The sequence below is a fragment of the Prionailurus bengalensis genome, chromosome A2 (genome assembly GCF_016509475.1).
Source record: "Prionailurus bengalensis isolate Pbe53 chromosome A2, Fcat_Pben_1.1_paternal_pri, whole genome shotgun sequence".
NCBI classification, from domain to species: domain Eukaryota; kingdom Metazoa; phylum Chordata; class Mammalia; order Carnivora; family Felidae; genus Prionailurus; species Prionailurus bengalensis.
In genome coordinates this window covers 11,243,904-11,267,189 of record NC_057348.1, presented here as the reverse complement: position 1 = coordinate 11,267,189, position 23,286 = coordinate 11,243,904, and the positions used below count along the sequence as shown (strand labels likewise).

At 40.3% G+C, this 23,286-nt stretch overlaps 2 protein-coding genes and 1 pseudogene across 2 annotated transcripts; 1 reads left to right on the top strand and 2 right to left on the bottom strand.

Moving 5' to 3' along the window:
- The first annotated feature begins 353 nt into the window (after positions 1-353).
- LOC122486383 lies at positions 354-814 on the top strand (annotated as a pseudogene).
- Positions 815-2,496: 1,682 nt separating this feature from the next.
- LOC122486583 (olfactory receptor 7A17-like) lies at positions 2,497-3,465 on the bottom strand. The gene has a single exon (XM_043585928.1). The coding sequence runs from the start codon at positions 3,463-3,465 to the stop codon at positions 2,497-2,499; it is 969 nt and encodes a 322-aa protein (XP_043441863.1).
- A 12,765-nt stretch (positions 3,466-16,230) lies between these two features.
- On the bottom strand, positions 16,231-20,520 carry LOC122486582 (olfactory receptor-like protein OLF4). Its single transcript, XM_043585927.1, has 2 exons — positions 19,607-20,520; positions 16,231-16,399 (listed from the first exon to the last, which is right to left on the bottom strand). Exons 1-2 carry the CDS (start codon positions 20,518-20,520, stop codon positions 16,231-16,233), a joined length of 1,083 nt encoding a protein of 360 aa, XP_043441862.1.
- Between the last annotated feature and the right edge of the window lie 2,766 nt (positions 20,521-23,286).

Genomic DNA, 23,286 nt, shown 5'->3' with positions numbered 1-23,286 from the left:
GCAAAAGAACGAAACTGGACCACTGTCTTACACCACAGGCAAAAAGTAACTCAAAATGGACTGAGGACTTAAATGTAAGACCTGAAGGCATAAAGCTCCTAGAAGAAAACATATTGGTCTTGGTAATGATTTTTAGGATTTGACATCAAAAGCAAGAGAACAAAAGCAAGAATAAACAGGGTCTACATCAAACTAAAAACTTGTGCTGGCACAGGAAACCATCAGCAAAATGGAAAGGAAACCGCCTGAATGGCAGAGAATATTTGCAAATCATATATCTGATAACAGGTAACTATCCCAAGTATATAAAGAACTCAATAGCAAAGAACAAACAGGGAGTCTAGCTCAGCAAGATGGCACCACCCATGCTGTTGTGTCCCTTCTCCAAGTTGCTGGATCTGGTCAGGCTCTCAAATGGCTCTTTAATACCATCAAAGTTCTATGTTCAGGAGCTGTCACAGGACAGACCTGACTGGCTGAAAGTTGGACTGACCTTGGGCACCTCCACCTCTTGTGGATCTATCTGATCAAACAACATAATAAAGATGTTTTAGAGTATAAAAGAAGATGTAGGTTGGAATAAGTGATTGAAACACTAGTACAATATACTCCGTATAGTGATGGCACCAGTCCTTTTGGATTCACCAACCTGTTGAGTTGTGAACACGAGAGAAAATGTTGCATGTGGACGAATATCCAATTAGCATTTGTGAATGAAGAATAATGAAGTGAAAAAATAAAAACAAAAACAAACAACCTGATTAAAAAAATGGGGAGAAGATCTGAATAGAAATTTTTCCTATGAAGACATACAGATGGCCAACAGGTACATGAAAAGATGCTGAACATCACTAATCCCCAGGGAAATAAAAATCAAAACTACAATGAGATATCAACCTCATGCCTCTTAGAATGGATAGTATCAAAAAAACAAGAAACAACAAGTGTTGTTGTGGCTGTGGAGAAGAGGAATCTCTCATGCCCTGTTGGTGGGAATGTAAACTGGTGCAGCCACTCTGGAAAACAGTGTGGAGGTTCCTTGAAAACTTAAAAATAGAACTACAATGTGATTGAGCAATTCTACTTCTGAGCATTTATCTGAAGAAAACAAAAACACAAATTTGAAAAGATATACACACCCCCATTTCATTGCAACATGGTTTACAATAGCCAAGACATGGAAACAAGCTACATGTTCATTGGTGGATGAATGGATAAAGAAAGTGTGCGGTACTGGGTAACATATGGAAGTGTCACTAGACTGTATGCCTGAAAATAATATAACACTCTGTTAACTATACTGGAATTAAAATAAAAAAGAAAATAGAATGAAATTGTGATACACACACACACACATATTATTCAGCCATAAAAATTAGTGAAATCTTGGACAACTGATGGACCTTGAGGGTATTATGCTAAGTGAAATAAGTCAGACAGAGGAAGATAAATACCATATGATCTCACTTACATGTGGGATCTTAAAAATAAGACAAAACCAAATCAAGCTTATGGATACACAGAACCCATTGGTAGTAGCTTGAGGTGGGTGGTATCCTGGGGAGTGGATGAAAAGGGCACAAGAGTCACAAGGTACAAATTTCTAGGTATAAAATGAATAAGTCAAGGGGATGTCATGTACAACCTGGTGACTATAGTCAACAAACTATTATATATTTGACAGTAGCTAGAAGAGGGGATCTTGAAAATGCTCATGATGAAAATAAGTTTGTAAGTAAATACTGTGATAGATGTTAACTGAGTTTATTGTGATAACTTTGCAATATATACAAATATTGAATGATTACATTGTACACCTGCAACTAATACAATGTGATGTCAATTACACTTTAACAAGATCAACAACAACAACAATGATGATGATGAGGGACAGTGCATCCATAACATTGGCGCAGGTATGAATCACAAGTATCACGGACCCAGATGTGTACTGCGGGCATTCTTAGCCTGTGGCATCATTGTCAATACATTGAGGCTTACGGGGACAATGATAAAATCAACGTTATCAGGAAGAGTGGTTAAGGAGTAAACAAGACTGATGACACAGCCAAAGTGAAAATCGTGACTTCCTATTTTCCTCTATGGTGAAATTACATAAACGGCCTTAGATGCCAAGTGTAGTTTTATCCATCTGAATAAAACAACTCAGGATTGATTATCCTTCAGGAAGTCTAGACAAATTGTACTTGGCATGATATATGTCATTTATGAAGTAACCGTTTTTCAGAAATCAAAGTTGTCCTGTAAAAGACACGGAAATTTTCAAATATGTCCGATCCAAAGTCAGAACTGTGGGAAGGTATGAAAATGGACCAAGGGAAAAACTTGTATGTGTCTTAGAGCAGAAAGCTTAGTAAACTGAGTTTTCTGAAATTGTATAGAGAAGCTGACTTCTAAGAAATGGAAATTTCAGGAAATACATAAGAGCAAATTCTGTGTCACAATGATCAAAGAATCATGGCTTTGACCCTGCAATCAAGGGCACTTCTTCACCAGCAGGACGATGGTCCCTTTTGTACCTGCCATCCCAAAGGATCTCCTCAGAGCCCCCTTTATGTCTTTGTTCCTCAGGCTGTAGATGAAGGGGTTCAGCATGGGCGTGACCACCGTGTACATCACCGAGGCTGTTGCACTTGAGTGGGAGTTCTGGGTAGCAGAGGAGACAAGGTACCCTTCCAGGACCGTGCAATAAAATAAGGAGACAACTGAGAGGTGAGATGCACAGGTGGAAAATGCTTTATACTTGCCCTGAGCTGATGGGATTCTACGTAGAGAGGAAATAATCTTAGAGTAAGAGTAAAGGATCCCAGCAAGGGGACCACCGGCCAGCAACACAGTTGAAATATACATCACTGTGTCGTTCAGAAAGGTATCAGAACAGGCAAGCTGTGTCATCTGATTGAGTTCACAGAAAAAGTGAGGGATTTCTGAGTTTGTACAGAAGGACAATCGCAGCACCATTAAGCTTTGTAACAAGGAATTCAGGACACTCGTGATCCAGGACACCAGAGCCAGCAGTCCACAGAGCCGGGGTTTCATGATGACTGTGTAGTGCAGGGGGTGACAGATGGCAACGAAGCGGTCATAGGCCATCACGGCCAGGAGAAAGTTGTCCCAGCCTGCAAAGAGTGTGGAAAAATAGATCTGGCTGATGCATCCTGTATAGGTTATAATTTTAGTCTGTGTCTGTATATTTACCAACATCTTTGGGATGATGGTAGAGGTGATACAAATGTCCACAAAGGACAGGATGGAGAGAAAGAAATACATAGGCGTGTGGAGGTGGGAGGCAGAGCTGACAGCCAGGATGATGAGCAGGTTTCCAAAGACACTGATCAAGTACATGGAGAAGAAAAGTCCAAATATGAGGGGCTGTAATTCTGGTTCATTTGATAATCCCAGAAGAAAAAATTCTGAAATTTGGGTATCATTGCTTGGTCCCATGTGGTGGTGGTGGTGGTGGTGGTGACTAGAAATCAGGGAAAAAAGATTAATGTTAGCACAACCAGACACTAGTAACAGGGCAAAAAGGCTATAAATACAATGACATGTGGGAAAACAATCAGGCATAAAAGAAAGCGATGGGGTGTTTTCTTTACAGGGAGTTCAGAAAGATCTATGCACAAGGTGACATTTGAAGAGAGACCTCATTGAGAGAGACCATGTGGTTATCAGGCTTTTCCCACCTCCAGCTACAGTATTTAGGAAAGAAAGGGTATTAGTGAGGCTCTTGACATCAAGTTATCATTACCCTAAAGAAGATAGAAAAATATCCAAATTCCAATTGGTAAGATTCCTATGAACGTGTAAATGTGACATTCTATTTTAATATGACCATTCTGTCCTGAATTTAGAGAAGTATAAAAAAGCTCAAAAGGAGACAGAGGAAAGGAAGAGGGGGAAGAGAGATCTCATAAGCCCAGGTGGTCCCTGAGAGATCGTGATGACGAGAAATCTTCCTTGGTTCTCGCTGCTTTGTAACCCTATCAATAGCCACTTGATGTCTAAGATAACTAATAAAGCAGCAAAAACCAATTTCTCTCAAAGAGAGATGAGTGATATACTGATGGTGTCAAGACACCTTTACGTATGAACATCCACTTGAAATTTGAGTAAAAGGAATAAATCCCCAATGGACAATAGGAAATATACAGCATACAAATTAGTGGGGATTTATCAAGGTGAAATGGTGACAAACTTTCCTAAGTGATATTACATGCACAATTTTGGAATCAGTAAATGAGCTTTGAATCTTGGATCTACCATGTTGGATTCAAACGTTAGCTGTTTGAATTTGGGGAGACAACTAGTTCATTCTAAAATGTTGATATTCTCACTGAAATAGTGGGAGTACTGGTATCTGTCCCCTTATCGTGGTTGACAGATTGAGTGACTATAAATAAAAAGTTCAGCATAGATCCTTCCTGTTAGCATATGAATGGTTATTCTCTTTGTTCAGTTGTGTGTGTATGCATGCGTGTGTGTGTGTGTGTGTGTGTGCATCCACGTGGATTTGCATGTTTGCATGTGCACACATGTTTGATCATAATTCAAAGGCATGTCTATTGTGGACACTAAAAAAAATTGGAAACCACTGCTATAATGGGAAAAATAGTTTTAGTAGAAGGCCATTGTCTGCTCATGTGGGAAAAAAGCAGTGTGAATGGATAGTCCATTATAGGAGCCAGGTTGTCAAGAGAAAATGTAGTGAGTGTGGGTGCTGATGTTAAGTCAGACTCCAGGGAGCCCGGGCTGATGACTCCACTTGCCTCATCATGGTATCCACCTCAGGCCCCTGACCTGATTGTTATTAATGTACCTATTCCCTGTCTATTTGACCACGCTTGTTTTTATGTGTCCCAACAGTGGATGTGGCTGGCCCTTTCCTCACTTTCCTTGGTGGTATTCTTTCCTTTGTTATCTTGGGATAACAACAATAAAACAACAATAAAAACACTCAGATCCCGGTACAGAAAAGCAACATACTTGCCCAAAAATTTGCATACAGGAAGTAAGTAGCTAACAAAGTCTAAAATCTATTCAGCTTCCTTGGTAATAAAATAATGGCTAAAATGTTCCTTGGCATAGCCCTTCATGCGTAGTAAGTCTATATTTTTTTTTCTGTTGAATATCAATGGGAGAGTTGATACTGTGATTATATGTCTCACAACCTGCTGTCACAAGGGAGTATTTACCTTCAGGAGCACATATCCTTCTGATAAATTCAGAACAAGCCAAATGCACCCCAAATGAAAAAAATTGTAAAATGCTCCCACTCCATGCTAGTATCTCCAAGCCTATACTCCGTTTTGCTACCTCCGTAGCTACAAAACTCCTTGGATATGTTTTCATTTCACTGGAACCACTTTGTACCCCTCCCCCCATTTCTTCCTCAGTCTCATCCAACTGGACTTCCACTCTCACCACTCATTGTCAACAATGATCCTTGTATTGCTGAGTACGATGAACACTTATTTTTAAAGATCTTTTAAGTATAAAAAATGAAAAGTAAAAATACAACAAAAATTAAAAAAGGGGGCTCCTGGGTGGCTCAGTTGGTTGAGTGCCCAACTCTTGGTTTCAGCTCAGATCATCAACTCATGGTTTGTGAGTCAAGTCCTGTGTTGGCTCCACACTTGTCAGTTTTCTCTCTCTCTCTGCCCCTCCCTGGCTCACTCTCTCTGTATTTATCTCAAAATATATAAATAAACTTAAAAATTTTTAAAAATAAATTAAGTAAATTATTTTCAAATTTCATAGTCAACCTAGTAAAGAAAAATCTCTCGGCTCTGGGACATGCTGGTTAGGCTCTCAGGTGACCTCAGGGAAAGGTCTCAGGTTCCATTCTCTCTGACGCTTTCCTGAAATACCTGCTGAGCTCTTGGACTCAAGAGTCTATAAGAAGAGCATCTCTGATTGGAGGTCTGGAATTTTCCCTGGATGGTCGATGATGGAAACCAAGGCTCTGTTCCCAGACAGGACAGCAGGAAGGAGTGAAACATTGGTCCCCCAGCCAGACTTAGGAATCCGAGAGCAACAACCATGTCCTGTCCTGCACAAGGAGCACCATGGTTAGGATGGCAGAGGAGATATTTACAGCTCCCTGTGTCTGCTCATTAGGCGCTGTTTCCATTGTTAGTCCCACGCTGGAGCACCTTGTTTCCCTCTGGGCCACTGGTCTGGACAGAAAATAATTTTTTTTCCTACTAATTCTCTGTTCCCAGGAGACCAGATTAGAAGTCAGGTGAATCTGGCTTTTGTTATGTCTTCTCCACGCTCTTGCCGGCCTTCCAGAGGTCTAACCTCCTTACACCTTACCCCAATTTTGAGTTAACGTTTTTCTCCAAATCTAAGACGAGGGACCTGCCTAACCAGGTCTCATGGACCTCCAAAGTATTGTCTTATGGCAGAGACGACTTCCCGGTTTCTCTAGAAAATTGCTATTCTCCTCTCAATGAGAGAGAGAGGTATGTTAATGTGCAATAAGCAAATGGGTACCGTGCTCTTGTGTTCATGATGTTTTTGACTAACCAATGAAGTGATTCATGCTGGTGACACAAATTGAGAGCTGCCATTTGGTGCTCCATGTAAAAAGTTTGTTAATTATATGATATATTTAGATCTTTTTATGCACCATACACTGAGCTCAGGAACCTATGGGGATTCCTTATTTCATTTTTACAAAATCCACTCTTCTTAAAAAAAATTAGATTTTTTTTTAGTTCACATACAGTGTAATACTGGTTTCAGGAATAGAATTTGGTGATTCTTCACTTACATAAAACACCCACTGCTCATCTCAAAGCGTCCTCCTTTATCCCTGTCACCCATCTAGCCCATCCCCCACTTTCTTCCCTCCTTCATCCCTCATTTGTTCTCTATAGTTAAGATTCTCTTCTGGTTTGTTTCCCTCTCTTCTCTCCCCAACCCAAATGTGGGTGGAGCTAGAATGCATTATGCTGAGCAAAGTAAGCCAATCAGAGAAAGACAAATACTGTATCATTTCACTCATGTGGGATTAAAGAAAAGTCCACTCTTATTAAAGTAAAGTTGTAAAAGTGGGGCTCAGAAGTGTGGAATGACCTTCCCAGAGTTATGAACTAGGGCAGAAGGATCTTTGACTGGAAATCCACCAAGATATTTCCAGTTCTCGAGCGCTGGGTCAGTGGCTCTCAACCAAGGGCGATTTTGCTTTCAGACAACACTTGACAAGATAAGGGAGAAATTTTTGGTTGTCATAACTAGGGAGGTCCCACTGGTGCCTAGTGGGTTCAGGCCAGGAATGCTGCCCCATGTCATACAGTGCACAGGACGGCCCCCACCACAGAGAATTATCTAGCACAGTGTCAACAGTGGAGAAGTTGAGAAACACCACTCTAGACCAGAACTTCTCCAACATTAATGTATTTATGAATCACTTGGGGATCCTGTTCAAATCTGGACTCTGATTTGGCAGGACATGGGTGGGGCTCAGAGATCCTGTAATTGTAACCATTTCTCAGTAGGTACTGATGCCACCCATCTGGTCTGTGGACCCATCTTTGAGTAGTAAGGCTGTGGTTCAGTGTTTGAGTCAGGGGTAGGTATTTTTAGACCTTTCCTACCAAGAACTGGAGCTCTACCTCCAGGTCTGAGGTTAGGTGGTCCAATGATGGATTCAGTAGGTGAGCTTGTGCATGCTCAAGTTTATATGTGTCTCTTGAGTATTTCCCTCATGAGCTGTGCTGCCTTTGGGGAGGGATGACGCCAGATAGAAGAGATGCACAGGGCAAGGTATGGGGAGAGGGTGTAGAGCTTCCATTCCTTCTCCAGGCATGCCACTCTCCCTGTCTCCATGTGTTCACCAACCTGAAAACTCTCTGAACCCTCCTTTTGGGTTTTATGGAAGCTTCATGATGTAGACACAACTGATTATATCATTGGCTATTGCTGCTTAGATTCAACCTCCAGAGACTCTCCCATCCCTACAGGTCAGGGGGTGGCATGTGAAGTTCATATTCTAATCATATGATTAGTCCTCCTGGCAAGCAGCCCCTCTCCTTAGATGTTTTCCCAAAGTCACTCCATTATCCTGACAGAAGACATTTTTCTTTTAAAGTTTATTTATTTATTTTGATGGAGAGAGAGAGAGAGAGAGAGAGAGAGAGAGAGAGAGAAAACATCCTCATGTTAGAGGGGCAGGGGCAGAAAGGGAGAGGACAAGGGAGAATCCCAAGCAAGCTCCACACTGTCAGAGCAGAACCCAATGTGAGGTTCCAACTCTTGAATGGTGAGATCTTGATCTGAGTGAAAATTATGAGTTGATGCTCCACTGACTGAGCCACCCAGGTGCCCCTCTGATGGAAGACGACTTTACAACTCTCATCACTTACGATATTGGAAGAATTTTAGGAGCTATGGATCAGAAATGGGGATGTAGACCAGATATATATATATATATATATATATATATATATATATATATATATTTGTTTTTTTAAAATTTAAATCCGAGTTAGTTGACATATAGTATAAAAATGATCAGAAATAGAATTTAATGATTCATTACTTATATAGAACCCCAGGGCTCATCCCTGCATTGCCCTCCTTAATGCTCACCACCCATTGAGCCCATTGCATCACCCACCACCCCACAAGCAACCCTGTTTGTTCTCTGTATTTAAGACTGTCTTTAGTTTTGTCTTGCTCTCTGTTTTTATCTCATTTTTGCTTCCTTTCCCCTATGTTCACTCATTCCACATGAGTGAAGTTATATGATATTTGTCTTTCTCTGACTGACTTATTTTGCTTAGGATAATACCCTCTAGTTCCATCCACGTTGTTGTAACTGGCAAGATTTCGTCCTTTTTGATTGACGAGTAATATTCCATTGTATATATACACCACATCTTTTTTTATCAATTCATCAGTCAGTGGGCATTTGGGCTCTTTCCATACTTTGGCTATTGTCGATAGTGCTGCTATAAACATTGGGGAGCATGTGCCCCTGGCACTTTCGAACCCTTTGGATAAATGCCTAGTTGTGCAATTGCTGGGTCATAGGGTAGTTCTATTTTTAATTTTTTGAGGAATCTCCATCCTGTTTTCCAGAGGGGTTGCACCAGTTTGCATTCCCACCAGCAGTGCAAAAGTATTCCTCTTTCTCCACATCATGGCCAACAACTGTTGTTGCCTGAGTTGTTAATGTTAGCCATTCTGACAGGTGTAAGGTGGTATCTCACTGTGGTTTTGATGTGTATTTCCCTGATGATGAGTGATGTTGAGCATTTTTTCATGTGTCTGTTAGCCATCTGGATGTCTTCTTTGGAGGAGCGTCTATTCATGTCTTTTGCCCATCTCTTCACTGGATTATTTGTTTTTTGGGTGTTGAGTTTGAGAAGTTCTTTATAGATTTTGGATACTAGCCCTTTATCTCATACATCGTTTCCAAATATCTTCTCCCATTCCATCAGTTGCCTTTTAGTTTTGTTAATTGTTTCCTTCACTGTGCAGAAGTATTTTTTATCTTGATTGGGTCCCAATAGTTCATTTTTTCTTTTGTTTCCCTTGCCTCCAGAGACATGTCAAGTAAGAAGTTGCTGCGGCTGAGGTCAAAGAGGTTGTTGCTTGTTTTCTCCTCTATGACTTTGATGGCTTCCTGTCTTGTGTTTAGGTCTTTCATCCATTTTGAATTTATTAATGTGTATGGCGTAAGAAAGTGATCCAGGTTCATTGTTCTGCATGTCACTGTAGAGTTTTCCCAAGTCTGTCTTTTTTCCAATGGATATTCTTTCTTGCTTTGTCAAAGATTAGTTGGCCATACATTTGTGGGGCCATTTCTGGGTTCTCTGTTCTGTTCCATTGATCTATGTGTCTGTGTTTGTGCCAGGACCATACTGTCTTGATGATTATAGCTTTGTAATACAGCTTGAAGTCCGAAATTGTGATGCCTCCAGCTTTGATTTCCTTTTTCAGGATTGCTTTGGCTATTTGGGGTCTTTTCTGGTTCCATACAAATTTTAGAATGGTTTGTTCTAGGGACACCTGGGTGGCTTCGTTGGTTAAGCATCTGACCTTGACTCAGGTCATGATCTTGCAGTTCATGGGTTTGAGCCCCACATTAGGCTCTGTGCTGACAGCTCAGAGCCTGGAGCCTGCTTCAGATTCTGTATCTCTCTCTCTCTCTCACACACACACACACACACACACACACACACACACACTGTCTCTCTTTCAAAAATAAATAAACATTAAAAAAGGATTGTTTGTTCTAACTCTGTGAAGAATGCTGGTGCTATTTTGATTTGGATTGCATTGAATTTATAGATTGCTTTGGGTAGAATTGATATTTTAACAATATTTGTTCTTCCAATTCAGAGGCATGCAATTTTTTCAGGTTTTTTTTGTGCCTTATTCAATTTCTTTCATAAGCTTGCTATAGTTTTCAGTGTATAGATTTTTTACTTCTTTGGTTAGGTTTATTCCTAGGTATTTTATGGTTTTTGGTGAAATTGTAAATGGGATCAATTCTTGATTTCTCTTTCTTTGGCTTTATTTTTGGTGTATAGAAATGCAACTGATTTCTGTACGTTGATTTTATGTCCTGCGACTTTGCTGAATTCATGTATCAGTTCTAGCAGTATTTGGATTTTCCACATGGAGTGTCATGTCATCTGGGAAGAGTGAAAGTTTGACTTCCTCCATGCCCATCTGGATGCCTTTTATTTCTTTGTGTTGTCTGATTGCTGAGGCTAGGACTTCCAACACTATTTTGAATAACAATGATGAGAGTGGACATCTCTGTCAGTTCCTGATTTAGTGGGAAAGCTCTAAGTTTTTCCCCATTGAGGATGTTATTAGCAGGGGGTCTTTCCTGTATGGCCTTTATGATATTGAGGCATGATCCTTCTATCCCTACTTTCTTGAGGGTTTTTAACAAGAAAAATGCTGTAGTTTGTCAAATCTTTTTTTCTGCATCTATTGATAGGATTATGTTTTTTATCCTTTCTTTTATTAATGTGATGTAACGCATTGATTGATTTGTAGATATTGAAGCAGCCCTGCATCCCAGGAATAAATCCCACTTGATCGTGGTGAATAATTCTTTTAATGCATAGTTGGATCCAGTTTGGTAGTATCTTGTTGAGAATTTTTTCATTGATGTTCATCATGGAAATTGGTCTCTAGTTCTCCTTTTTAGTGGGGTCTTCGTCTGATTTTGGAATTAAGGTAATGCTAGCTTCATAGAAAGAGTTTGGAAGTTTTCCTTCCATTTCTATTTCTTGGAGCAACTTCAAAGGAATAGGTGGTAACTCTTCTTTAAATGTTTCATAGAATTCCCCTGGATAACCATCTGGCCATGGACTCTTGTTTGTTAGTATATTTGTGATTACTGATTCAGTTTCTCTACTGGTTATGGGTGTGTTCAAATTTTCTATTTTTTCCTGTTTCAGATTTGGTAGTTTATGTATTTCTAGGAATTTATCCATTTCTTCCAGATTTCCCAATTTGTTGGCATATAATTTCTCCTAATATTCTCTTATTATTGTTTGTATTTCAGCAGTATTGGTTGTGATCTCTCCTCTTTAATTCATGATTTTATTTATTTGGGTCCTTCCCTTTTTCTTTTTGATCAATCTGGTTAGGGGTTTATCCATTTTGTTAATTCTTTCAAAGAACCAGCTCCTAGTTTCATTAATCTGTTCTACTGGTATTTTGATTTCTATGTCATTGATTTCTGCTCTAATCTTTATTATTTCCCTTCTTCTTCTGGTTTTGGGCTTTACTTGCTGTTTTTTTTCTTCCCAGCTCTTTTAGGTATAAGGTTAGGTTGTGTATTTGAGACCTTTCTTCCTTCTTTAGGAAGACCTGGATTGCTATATACTTCTCTCTTATGACTGCCTTTGCTTCATCCCAGAGATTTTGGTCTGTGGTGTTTTCATTTTCATTGACTTTCATGTACTTTTTAATTTCCTCTTTAATTTCTTGGTTAATCCATTCATTCTTTAGTAGGATGTTCTTTCATCTCCAAGTATTCACGGTCTTTCCAATTTTTTTTCTTGTGGTTGATTTCAAGTTTCATAGCATTGTGGCATGAAAATATGCGATGTATGATCTGGATCTTTTTGTACTTGTTGAGGGCTGATTTGTGTCCTACTATGTGACCTATTCAGGAGAATAGGTGTATACTTGAGAAAAATATGTATTCTGCTGCTCTAGAATGAAATGTTCTGAATATATCTAAGTCCATCAGGTCCAGTGTGTCATTCAAAGCTATTGTTTCCTTGTTGATTTTCTGCTTACATGACCTGTCCATTGTTGTTATTGGGGTGTTGAAGTCCCCTACTATTATGGTATTCTTATCAATGAGTTTCTGTATGTTTGTGATTAATTAGCTTATACATTTGGGTGTCCACGATGGGGGCATAAATAGCTACAATCGTTAGATCTTCTAGGTGGACAGACCCCTTAATTATGGTATAATGTCTTTTTTTCAACTCTTGTTACAGTCTTTGTTTTAAAATCTAGTTTGTCTCATGGAAGTATTGCTGCTTCAGCTTTCTTTCGACAGTCATTGGCATCATAGATTATTCTCCATCCCCTTACTTTCAATCTGCAGGTGTCTTTAGGTCTAAAATGGGTCATTTGTGAGCATCATAAAGAGGGATCTTGCTTTCTTATCCATTCTGATACCCTATGTCTTTTGAATGGAGCATTTAGTCCATTGACATTTAGAGTGAGTACTGAAAGATATGAATTTAGTACCATGTGTTGCCTGTAGAGTTGGTGTTTCTGGTGATGTTCTCTGGTCCTTTCTAGTCTGTGTTGTTTTTGGTCTTTTTTTGTTTTGTTTTGTCTTTCTCCAGTCAAGGAGTCCCCCTTAAAGTTTCTTTCAGGGCTGATTTAGTGGTCATAAACTCCTTTGGTTTCTGTTTTTCTGGGAAACTCTTCATCTCTCCTATTTTCAATGACAGCCTTGCTGGATAAAGAATTCTTGGCTGCATAGTTTTCCAATTCAGCACGTCAAATATATCCTGCCATTCCTTTCTGGACTGCCAAATTTCTGTGCATAGGCCTGATGTGAACCTGATCAGTCTTTCCTTATAGGTTAAGGATTTTTTTCCCTTGCTGCTTTCATAATCTTTTCTTTTCTGTGTATTTTGCAAATTAGACTATGATATGCCTTGTTGATGGTCGGTTTTTGTTGAATCTAATGGGATTTCTCTAAGCCTCTTGGATTTTGATGTCTGTGTCTTTCCCCAGATTAGGAAAGTTTTCCATTATAATTTGGTCACATAAACCTTCTGTCACTTTTCTCTCTCTTCATTTTTTGGGATTCCTGTGATTCAGATGTTATTCTCTTGTAATAAGTCACTGAGTCTTGTATTGTGATCTTTTGCCTTTGTTTCCCTCTTTTTTTCTGCTTCATTATTCTCCATAATTTTATCTTCTAAATAGCTGATTCCCTCTTCTGCTTCATCCATCCTTGCCATTGTGGCATCCTTTTGAGATTACTTCTCATTATACCTTTTTAAATTTTAGCCTGCCTAGATTTTGTTTCTTTTATCTCCACAGAAAAGGATTCTCTGGTGTCTTCTATGCTTTTTTCAACACCAACTAGTATTCTTATTGTGGTTCTAGATTGTAGTTCAGACATCTTTCTTATATCTGTATTGATTAAGTCCCTGGCTATCATTTCTTCCTGTTTTTTGTTTTGGGATGAATTCCTTCATTTTTTCATTTTGGAGGTAGAAAAAAATTAAAAGATTAAAATGAAAAAATTAAAAACAAAACAAAAAATCAAATAAATAAAGTTAGATCCTAGTGTGTTTTGGTTTGCTTATTGAAATAAGCTTGATAGAATAGAGATAAGTGAGAAAGGAAGTGGAAAGGTAAGAAAAATGAAAAATTTAAAAGCATTTTTGTAATAGAATAGAATAAAGAAACAGAAATAGAATAAAAAATTTAAAAAATAAAAAATAAAGTAAAAAATAATTTCCTTTCTTTATCCAAGTTATATTTAGAAAAGAAAGAATAAAAAAAACAATTTAAACAAAAACAGAAACAAAGAAAATGAACAAACAAATGAACCAGCAAATAGAATGAAACCCAAATGGGGTTTCACCTAGTTTCCCCTAGAACTGAAACTAGGAAGTACTCTCTAGTCTGTACACTAAGCAGGTGGAGTGACTGGGGGATGGGCTTGGAGGGTGCAGTTGGCAGAGCTTTTTGTAATGGCTTTGTTCTCCATTAGGTTGTGATGCTTGGCTTATTGTGGTGGATCCAGGTGTGAAAGATGGAAATTGTTTCCACCCACTTCCCTAGTTTCTGTGGCAGGAACTTCGTGCTCTCATCCACCTGTGATCAAGAGCCTCTCCTTTCTCAGGCCTCTGCCCACTCCTCCTCTCTACCCTGTCCCTGTCCAAGCTGCCTGCCTGTCAGGCAGCATCTCCCTCCAGAGTTTTGTCTCAGTTGGGGTTGTGTTTCAAAACTTCACACTTTAGAGACCCTTGTGCCTTTGACCCACTCTGACTCTCTGGGGGAGGATCTCACTGAACAATGACTGGGTGCTGGTTTGTCTCACAAAATGTTCATGTGACTGTGCAGTGATAGAGTTTCAGAGATTTTGGCGAATCACAACACACAGCCGGTGCCAGATGTCACTGCACTCTGGTGTCTTTGTCCCAGTACCAGCAAATGTGGCTGCTCTCCAGGTTCTGCTGGGACCTTTGCCTATGGGGAGGCCGTATGGCCTCTACCAAATGCACTCCAAGCAGGGGGATGACTTCTTCCTGTGTGTGACACCCCTCAGGCCCACTCCTGATCCTGGGGATTCATCTTGCTTCCTCACCAGAGCACCCTCAGACACTGAGCGCCAAAACTTCAGACTCTGCACTCCACTGTATACAGAATTCTGATGGTACCAAAACCCTCTCTTTTCTTTGTGTCAATAGTTCGATTGTCCATTCCCCTGAAAGTGTTTTCACTCTTTCTCTCTCTTTCTTTCCAGCTGCTTTTCTTGCACCATCCTGATATGCTGTTCTCTTCCCCTTTCCCTTTTTCTCTCTGTCTTCTCCCTGCAAATGGCTCCCTACCCTCTGCAGCTTTTTTTTTCTTCCCCGGTTCACCTCTCTGTCCCACGCACCTGCTGAGTTCTGTGGCTCAAGTCATGCAGACTGTTGTGTTAATCATCGGATCCATTTCCTAGGTGTTCAAAATGGTTTCGTGCTGATTTAACTGCGTTTCAGGGATGAGACAAGCTCAAGGTCTCCATGCTGCTCTATCATCTCAACTCCTCTCCCCAAATATATATTTTTTATTAGAAATCCTAAGACCACAGTTATAAATGTAATACTGGATGAATCCTTAATTGGATTCCTTTCATTATACTTCCAGTTCTCAAACCTCAGCACCATGGTTCTCAATCAGGCATGATTTTGCCTCTGTGGATATTTGGCCATGTCTTAAGGGATGCTGTCAAACCTCTATAACCCAAAGGACAGCACCCAGCACAAATATTTACCCAGCTCCAAATGTCAACAGTGAGTAGGTGAAAAATACGGCTCTATCTTCATTGTGTGTACAAACCACCAAAGTTTGTAGTTAAAATGCCCTGACCTGATTCATCAGGTCTCTGGGATTCCAGGGAGTTTGTCCTTCTACAAACAACCAGGTGGTGATGATATTGCATGTTCTGATCTATGGATCACAGGTAGAGAGCAAGTCTGTGCTCCTGTGTTAGAGTCACATGTAGGTGGTTTTAGGTCTTCTCCACCAAGAATCTTCTGTTTGTCATTTTGAAAGAAAAATTGTTTTCTTTTAATATTTATCTTTATTTTGAGAGAGAAGGAGAGAGAGAGAGAGAGATTCTAGGCTGTCATCATAGAGACAGCTGTTGGGCTTGATTTCACTAACCATGAGATCATGACCTGAGCCAAGGTCAAGAGTTGGACAGTTAACTGACTGAGCCACCCAGGTGCCCCTGAAAGAAATGTTTTTCACACAATTCTATAGGTGTTGATGAATTCTATGGTCAATGAGTGACATCAATTATTTTATATTTGAAAAAAACACTTTGTAGGCTTCCAAAGGTGTCCCAATCCAAAGAACTTTTGAAAATATTTGTTTACAGAGCAAGGGGAATGTGGCCAGTAGATGGCATAAAGCTGCTAATCACTGATCTTTATATAAAAAAGATTGGCCTGGATTATCTGGATGGAACTAGTGTAATCACAGGTGTCCTCCAAATGTGGGAGGGGGAGGACAAAGATTTGGAATCAGAGAGACATTTTCAGACTCTACGCTGTTGGCTTTGACGTTGGAAGAAGGGCCATAAGACAAGAAATGCAGATAGCCACTAAAAAGGGAAAAAGGAAATGGAGTGAATTCTCCTCTAGAGTGTCCAGAAGGATCACAGCCCTGCAGACCTCTTGATATTAGCCCAATGAGACCCATTTCAGGCTTCTGACCTTCCACAAACTTCGGATAAATCTTGGTGTTAAGCCACGAGTGTGATCATTTGTTTCTGCAGCAACAGGAATTGATTACAGACATTTGTTTGGAAAAATATTGCGTGTAGGAACAGAGTTTGAGCATTTCAGCTCATTCAGTGAACTTTCCCTAGGGTCAAGGCATTTGGTATGGACATCCCACATTAAATGGAAAGAGAAAACTAGTTTTAGTTTGGAGATATATTGACTCATTCGTTGGACAGTGATATCCCACTGCATAAATATAAACGTGGTTTTGACTCAGAGGCCTTTGAAAATTTGAGATAGAAAACATTTCCCTATTAAAATTAAGGTCTTTCACTCTACTTTAAACTTTTGTGTCAAAATTCTACATTCTTTCTATTTTATGTTGATTCGAATGTTTATTCTTTTCATTTTTGTCCCCTCCATCTTTCAGGTTTTCTTTCACCATAACAGATGGGATTTCAATAACTCTCTTATGTCTACTCGTATGTGTGTGGACACATTTATTTGACAGAAACATGTATACAAATGTACACACACATATACATACTCAGACTCCTAACCTTGAACATTTTCTTTGGACTTGACCAAGTGCTTCTACACGTTTCATTTATTCCTGGCACCACCTGCCTGAAGTTAGGGCTCATTGCCCCACATTCCCTTCAGAAATAGGGAAATTGAGGCTCAGGGTGATGAAATGTTAACAATAACATGACAAAGCAGTTAAAACTTACTGTGCATCTTTTTGAATTATACCCAAAGGGAGTCATGTAGTATATAATCTTTTTTTTTAACATTTCACCTTTTATTAAGCCGAGTGTGTGCAAATAATTTCATACAACCAGATCTCTTCATGAACTTTCAGCTTAAAACGTTTTTACAAAAAAAAGGTGTTTTATAAAAGTTTACATTTTATTTGAATCCAAGTTAGTTAACATATAGGGTGATAATGATTTCAGGAGTGGAATTTAGTGATTCATCACTTATATATAACACCCAGCGCTCATCTGAACATGTGCCCTCCTTTATGCCTATCATTCATTTAGTCCACCCCCCCCACCCACCTCCCCTCCAGCAACCCTCAGTTTGTTCTCTGTATTTAAGAATCTCTTATGGTTTGCCTCCTTCTCTCTTTTTATCTTATTTTTCCTTCATTTCCCTTATGTTCATCTGTTTTGTTTCTTAAATTCTACATATGTGGAACCATAGGATATTTGTTTTCTTCTGAATTATTTTGCTTAGCATGGTACTTTCTGGTTCTGTCCACGTGTTGCAACTGGCAATATTTCATTCCTTTTGATCGCTGAGTAATATTCAATTATATATTGTAATTACATACGACACATCATCTTTATTCATTAAACAGTTGGTGGACATTTGGGCTCTTTCCATAATTTGGCTATGGTTGATAGTGCAGCTATAAACATTGGGATGCATGTGCCCCTTTTAATTAGCATTTTTGTGTCCTTTAGATAAATACCTCATAGTGCCATTGCTGGGTTGTAGAGTAACTCCAGTTCTTATTTTTGAGGAACCTTCATCTTATTTTCCAGAGTGGCTGCACCAGTTTGCATTCTCACTAGCAGTGCAAAAGCATGCCCCTTTCTAGGAAATCTCTTTCAAGAAGGCTTTGGGAGACACCTGGGTGGCTCAATCAGTTGAGCATCCAACTCCAGCTTAGGTCATGATCTGACGGTTTGTGAGTTCGAGCCCCACATCGGGCTCTGTGCTGACAGCTCAGAGCCTGGAGCCTGCTTCGGATTCTGTGTCTCCTTCTCTCTCTCTGCCCCTCCCCTGCTTGTGCTGTCCCCCAAATAAATAGATATTAAAAAAAGAGAAGGTTTGGGATCACCATTGTCACCTCTCCTATATTGAAATGCAACTGGACTCAATTCCATGAAACTTTCATCTCCTTCATAAACAGTATGTTGCTCTTCTGTTCCATCTCCTGGTCCTACTTGGCACTCATCAAGTGGGTTGTGGGATGCCCCTCAGGAGGGCATCTGCAACAAGGACAAAGTGTGAGCAGTGGCACAGAGGCCAGGGTGTCCCCTTTCTGTGTCCTTCGCTGCAGGAGTCTCACCCCTTGCCCTGCAGAGACAGTCCCATGTTTCCCTATAAACTTAATTTTTGTATGCCTCCTGTAATTCAGCAAATTGTATACATTAAATATATGCAGCTTATCATATGCAATTGTACTCCAGTGAATCATAGTTTTAGGGGAGACGTGGACATTTTTAGGAAGAAACAGGAACACAAGGAAATAGGAAACATAAGTATGCAAATGATTTTTGGCCCCAGTGATAGACCCCCTGACACACGGATGCCAGTCTCACATCGTCAATAAGCAAATGTGTAGCAGGAAAACATTCGTTTGCATAGTAACAGATGCATGACTGAAATTTTGCTTAATCTCTGACTCTGTGGTCATATTATGTAAAATTATTTCTTGGAATTTGTGTTTCTATGTAGACCACACCTGGAGACATGTATCTGATTATCACTTTTCCTAGTGATTACGTGAACACTGAATAAGAAAACAGTATCCTAAGGAGGAGAATAAAGCCCAATGACTTGTTATAAAACACACCATAGGTTAAAGTCTACATTTTCAGGAAGAACAGATATCTAAAGGAATGATGGACACAGAAGTGGTGAGTTGTCCTTTCAGACTTTCGTCTCTTATGGAATTTTATAATTTGGGCCAAATGTGGTTTTTTCCATCATGTAGTACAACTCATGATTATTTTTTAGTAAAACAAAAGAAAAATTGCTCAGGATGATATATTTCATTTAAGAAGAGGGTATTCTTAACAAATCTATAGAATCTCACAGAATAAATGGGAATTTCCAATATCGTCCAAAATTGGGAATGAATTCAGAAGAGTAGGAAAACAACTAAGGGAAACACTATTAAACACCAGAGTGCAGAAAGGGTAATACAGATGTTACCTAAAGTGTACAGAGAAGTTGTTGTTGAAGAAAGAGATGTTCCAGGAAATCAATAGAAGTAGCAACTTCTACTTCCACAATCTGATCAAAGAATTGCCACTTCTGGCTCTCAAGCTTTGAGTTCTGCCATCAGGTACAATTGCCCCAGGGCAATTGGTCCTTTCATAGTTTCCTTTCCAAAGGATTTTTTCAGAGCCCTCTTTATGTCTCTGTTCCTCAGGCTGTAGATGAAGGGGTTCAGCATGGGCGTGACCACTGTGTACATCACCGAGGCTGTGGCACCTGAGTAGGAGCTCTGGGTAGCAGTGGGGCTAAGGTACACACATAGGCTTGTACAGTAAAATAAGAAGACCACAGAAAGGTGGGATGCACAGGTGGAAAATGCTTTATACTTGCCCTGAGTTGATGAGATCCCACATATGGAAGAAACTATCTTAGAATAAGAGTAAAGGATCCCAGCAAGGGGGCCCCCACCCAGCAGCCCAGCTCCAAAATACATCACCATGTTATTAAGAAAGGTGTCAGAACAGGCAAGTTGGACCACTTGTTTAATTTCACAGAAGAAGTGAGGGATTTCCAAGTCTGTACAGAAGGACAGTCGCAGCACCACTGAGGTTTGTAACAAGGAATGCAGGACACTCATGATCCAAGACACCAGAACCAGCAGCCCACAGAGCCGGGGGTTCATGATGACCGTGTAGTGCAGGGGGTGACAGATGGCCAAAAATCGGTCATAGGCCATCACGGTCAGGATGTAGTTGTCCAATCCCGCAAAGAGTAGGAAAAAATACATCTGGGTGATGCAGTCCTCATAGGTTATGACTTTGCTCTGGGTCTGGATGTTCCAGAGCATCTTCGGGATGGTGGTGGAGGTGAAGCAAATGTCTACAAAGGACAGGTTGGCCAGGAAGAAGTACATGGGTGTGTGGAGGTGGGAGTCAGAGCTGATGGCCAGGATGATGAGCAGGTTCCCAAACACAGTGATCAGGTACATGGAGAGGAAAAGCCCAAATATGAGGGGCTGGAATGCTGGTTCCTCTGAAAATCCCAGAAGAAGAAATTCTGAAATGACTGTAAGGTTCCTTGGCTCCATGGGTTGGAGATGACTACCAGGACACAGAGAAATAAATGACTAATTTTCACACAAGCTAGTAACCTAGCGTGAGAACTACCATTTATACTTTAGAGTCAGGAAATACGTTTCTTTTAAAAAATTTTAAAATATATTTTATCCTCAAATTGGTTTCCATACAGCACCCAGCGCTCATCCCAACAGGCGCCCTCCTCAATGCCCATCACCCACTTTCCCCTCTCTCCCACCCCCATCAACCCTGAGTTTGTTCTTTGTATTTAAGAGTCTCTTATGGTTTGCCTCCCTCCCTTTCTGTTTGTAACTCCCCCCCCTGCCTTCCCCTATCCCATGGTCTTCTGTTAAGTTTCTCAAGATCCACATATGAGTGAAAACAATATAGGTATATGGTCTCAACCCCATTAGGGCATCCCTAGCATTTCTTATTATTTCTTTTTATTTCTTATTAAAAATTCCATTTCTACTCTCAATCGGCTCCTTGAGCATAATGTATGGTCTTGTTTTATGGAGAATATTTTTTACCCCTTTAAAGAGTACATACTGATTATTGATCACGTTCAAGGCACTGTATATGCAATGAATATAGGGTGCTGAAAAACAAAATTCCTTATCATCCTAGAATGGGGAAAGAATGATAAGCAAATAAAAATAATCAAAAAACATGTCAGATGGTGACAGGGGCTGTGAAGAAAAGGATGACATTTGAACAGGACCTTGAGGGAGATAGGAAGGAAGTTGAGGTGATCTCAGAAAGTGTGTGCCCAGCAGGGGCAAAGGTCTGTGCAAAGGGCCTGAGGAAGGGGCTTGTTCCAGAAAATCATGTGTCAAAAGAAAGCCAGGTGTCAAGGGGAAAGAGCCAGAAGGAGTGGGGTGAGAGGTGGTGGCAGTGTGTGTTGAGGAATGGAGAGGCCAGCCCACAACAGCTGACACTTAAAGACACAGCAAATCCCTCACTTATGAGTTTTTTGAAGGACTTTATTAATTTTGTTATAAAAGTGTCTTATGAGTTGAAATGGACATCCCCATTAATAACCTCTGTTGACTGAGTTCTGGCCCCTGTCAATAAGAATTACCTTGGAATATGCGAGCCCTGGCATCCCTGCTCTGAGGATTAACCTCAGTTCACAACACACACACACACACCATGACCCACTATGGCCTCGTGGGCTACTGACTGTCATGCCTTTATCACACCTAGCTACACTAGTTAGGCCAGCAATAGATACACCTCAAGCTGGCCAGATCTTGTTATCTGTCCCCTACAGAATGCGGAAATGATACCCAGAAATTCCTACGGGCAAATAAACTTGGGGCTCCCCATCAGTATGCTCATTTTCTATTTCACATAAATTCAAAGAAAACATGGGCAATCTGTTCAGTAAACACAGAGAAAAGAGAGAAATGAAATGGGCATGAGGAGGAAACCACAAAAGACTCTTAAATACAGAGGACAAACTGAGGGTTGCTGGAGGGGAGGTGGGTGATGGGATGGGCTAAATGGGTGAGGGGTATTGAGGGCGCTTGTTGGGATGAGTGCTGGGTGTTATATGTAAGTGACGAATCCGTAGTATCTACTTCTGAAACCAATACTACATTGTATGTTAACTAATTCAGAAGTTGGGCTATTTTGAAATCAAGGAGCTGAAGGCTTGCTTTCCTTCTGGCTGGTCTGCATGTATTTGACGGATTGATTTATATGGCCTGGTTTTGGATGAAGCAAGTTTCTTTCTCACTCTTCTTATGTGGCACCTTTTCTTTGTTATTCCCGTTCTTTGGGTTTTTATCTTTTTTGACAAGACACTGTAGAGCATTTGAGAAAATAACAAGAAGGATTTACCTTTCACACCCATCTCCCAGGAAAGCATGAGATGGGCTGCCATGTTGATTGGGGACGGAACTTCTTAACTGGCAGTGAAAGGGGCACTCTCTAATCATGCTGGCAGAAGGAAGTGTGGAAAGATGGGGAAGCAATCTGAAGGCAGCTATAAATATTCAAAATACAGATTTTCTTCAACTTAGGGTTTCTCAATCTGTGCTCTGCTTGACATTCTGGGCCACATCCTCCTCTGTGGTGGTATCTACCTGGGAATTCTACGTTGTTTAGCAGCATCCTTGACGGCCGCCTGCCCCTCCCAGCCTCACAGTGACAAATATCTGCATATCACTTCAGCGTTCCTTGGGGGACAAGATTGCCCCAGGTTGAGAAGCACGGTCTTAACTTAATAGTCCCCAAATATTTCCATAGCAGTGATATATTAAGAAAAAATATGAATGACCGTTGCATGTGTGAGTTGCACAGCAACGTCTTGAAGGTGACACAGATGTTGAAATAAGGAACCAGCATTGTATTAGTGGATGGGAGGCAAGTCCACGAAGAATTATTAAGAAAGGAGGAAAAAGGGGAGGGGTGCCTGGGTGGCTCAGTCAGTTAAACGTCCAACTTCGGTTCAGGTCATGATCTCACGGTTTGTGAGTTCGAGCCACGCGTGGGGCTCTGTGCTGACAGCTAGGAGCCTGGAGCCTGCTTCGGATTCTGTGTCTCTCCATCTCTCCGCCCCTCCCCTACTCATGCTCTGTGTCTCTCTGTCTCTCAGTAATAAATAAAAACGTTAAAAAAATTAAAAAATAAAAAAAAAGAAAGAAGGAAAAAGGGACACAAGGTAGAAGAAAAGGCCGCACTGAAACATAAAGATGTGCATAGCATCTTATTGAAGCATTTGTATGCAAGTGTGTGAATATGTATACATGCATAAAGTGGAAAAGAAATTT

Coding starts and splice junctions, on each gene's coding strand:
- LOC122486583 (XM_043585928.1), bottom strand. CDS start 3,465: ATGGGACCAAGCAATGATACCCAAATTTCAGAATTTTTTCTTCTGGGA.
- LOC122486582 (XM_043585927.1), bottom strand. CDS start 20,520: ATGGAGCCAAGGAACCTTACAGTCATTTCAGAATTTCTTCTTCTGGGA. Junction 16,400..19,606: donor AGGGCTCTGAAAAAATCCTT/TGGAAAGGAAAC, acceptor TCCTTCTGGACA/CTCTAGAGGAGAATTCACTC.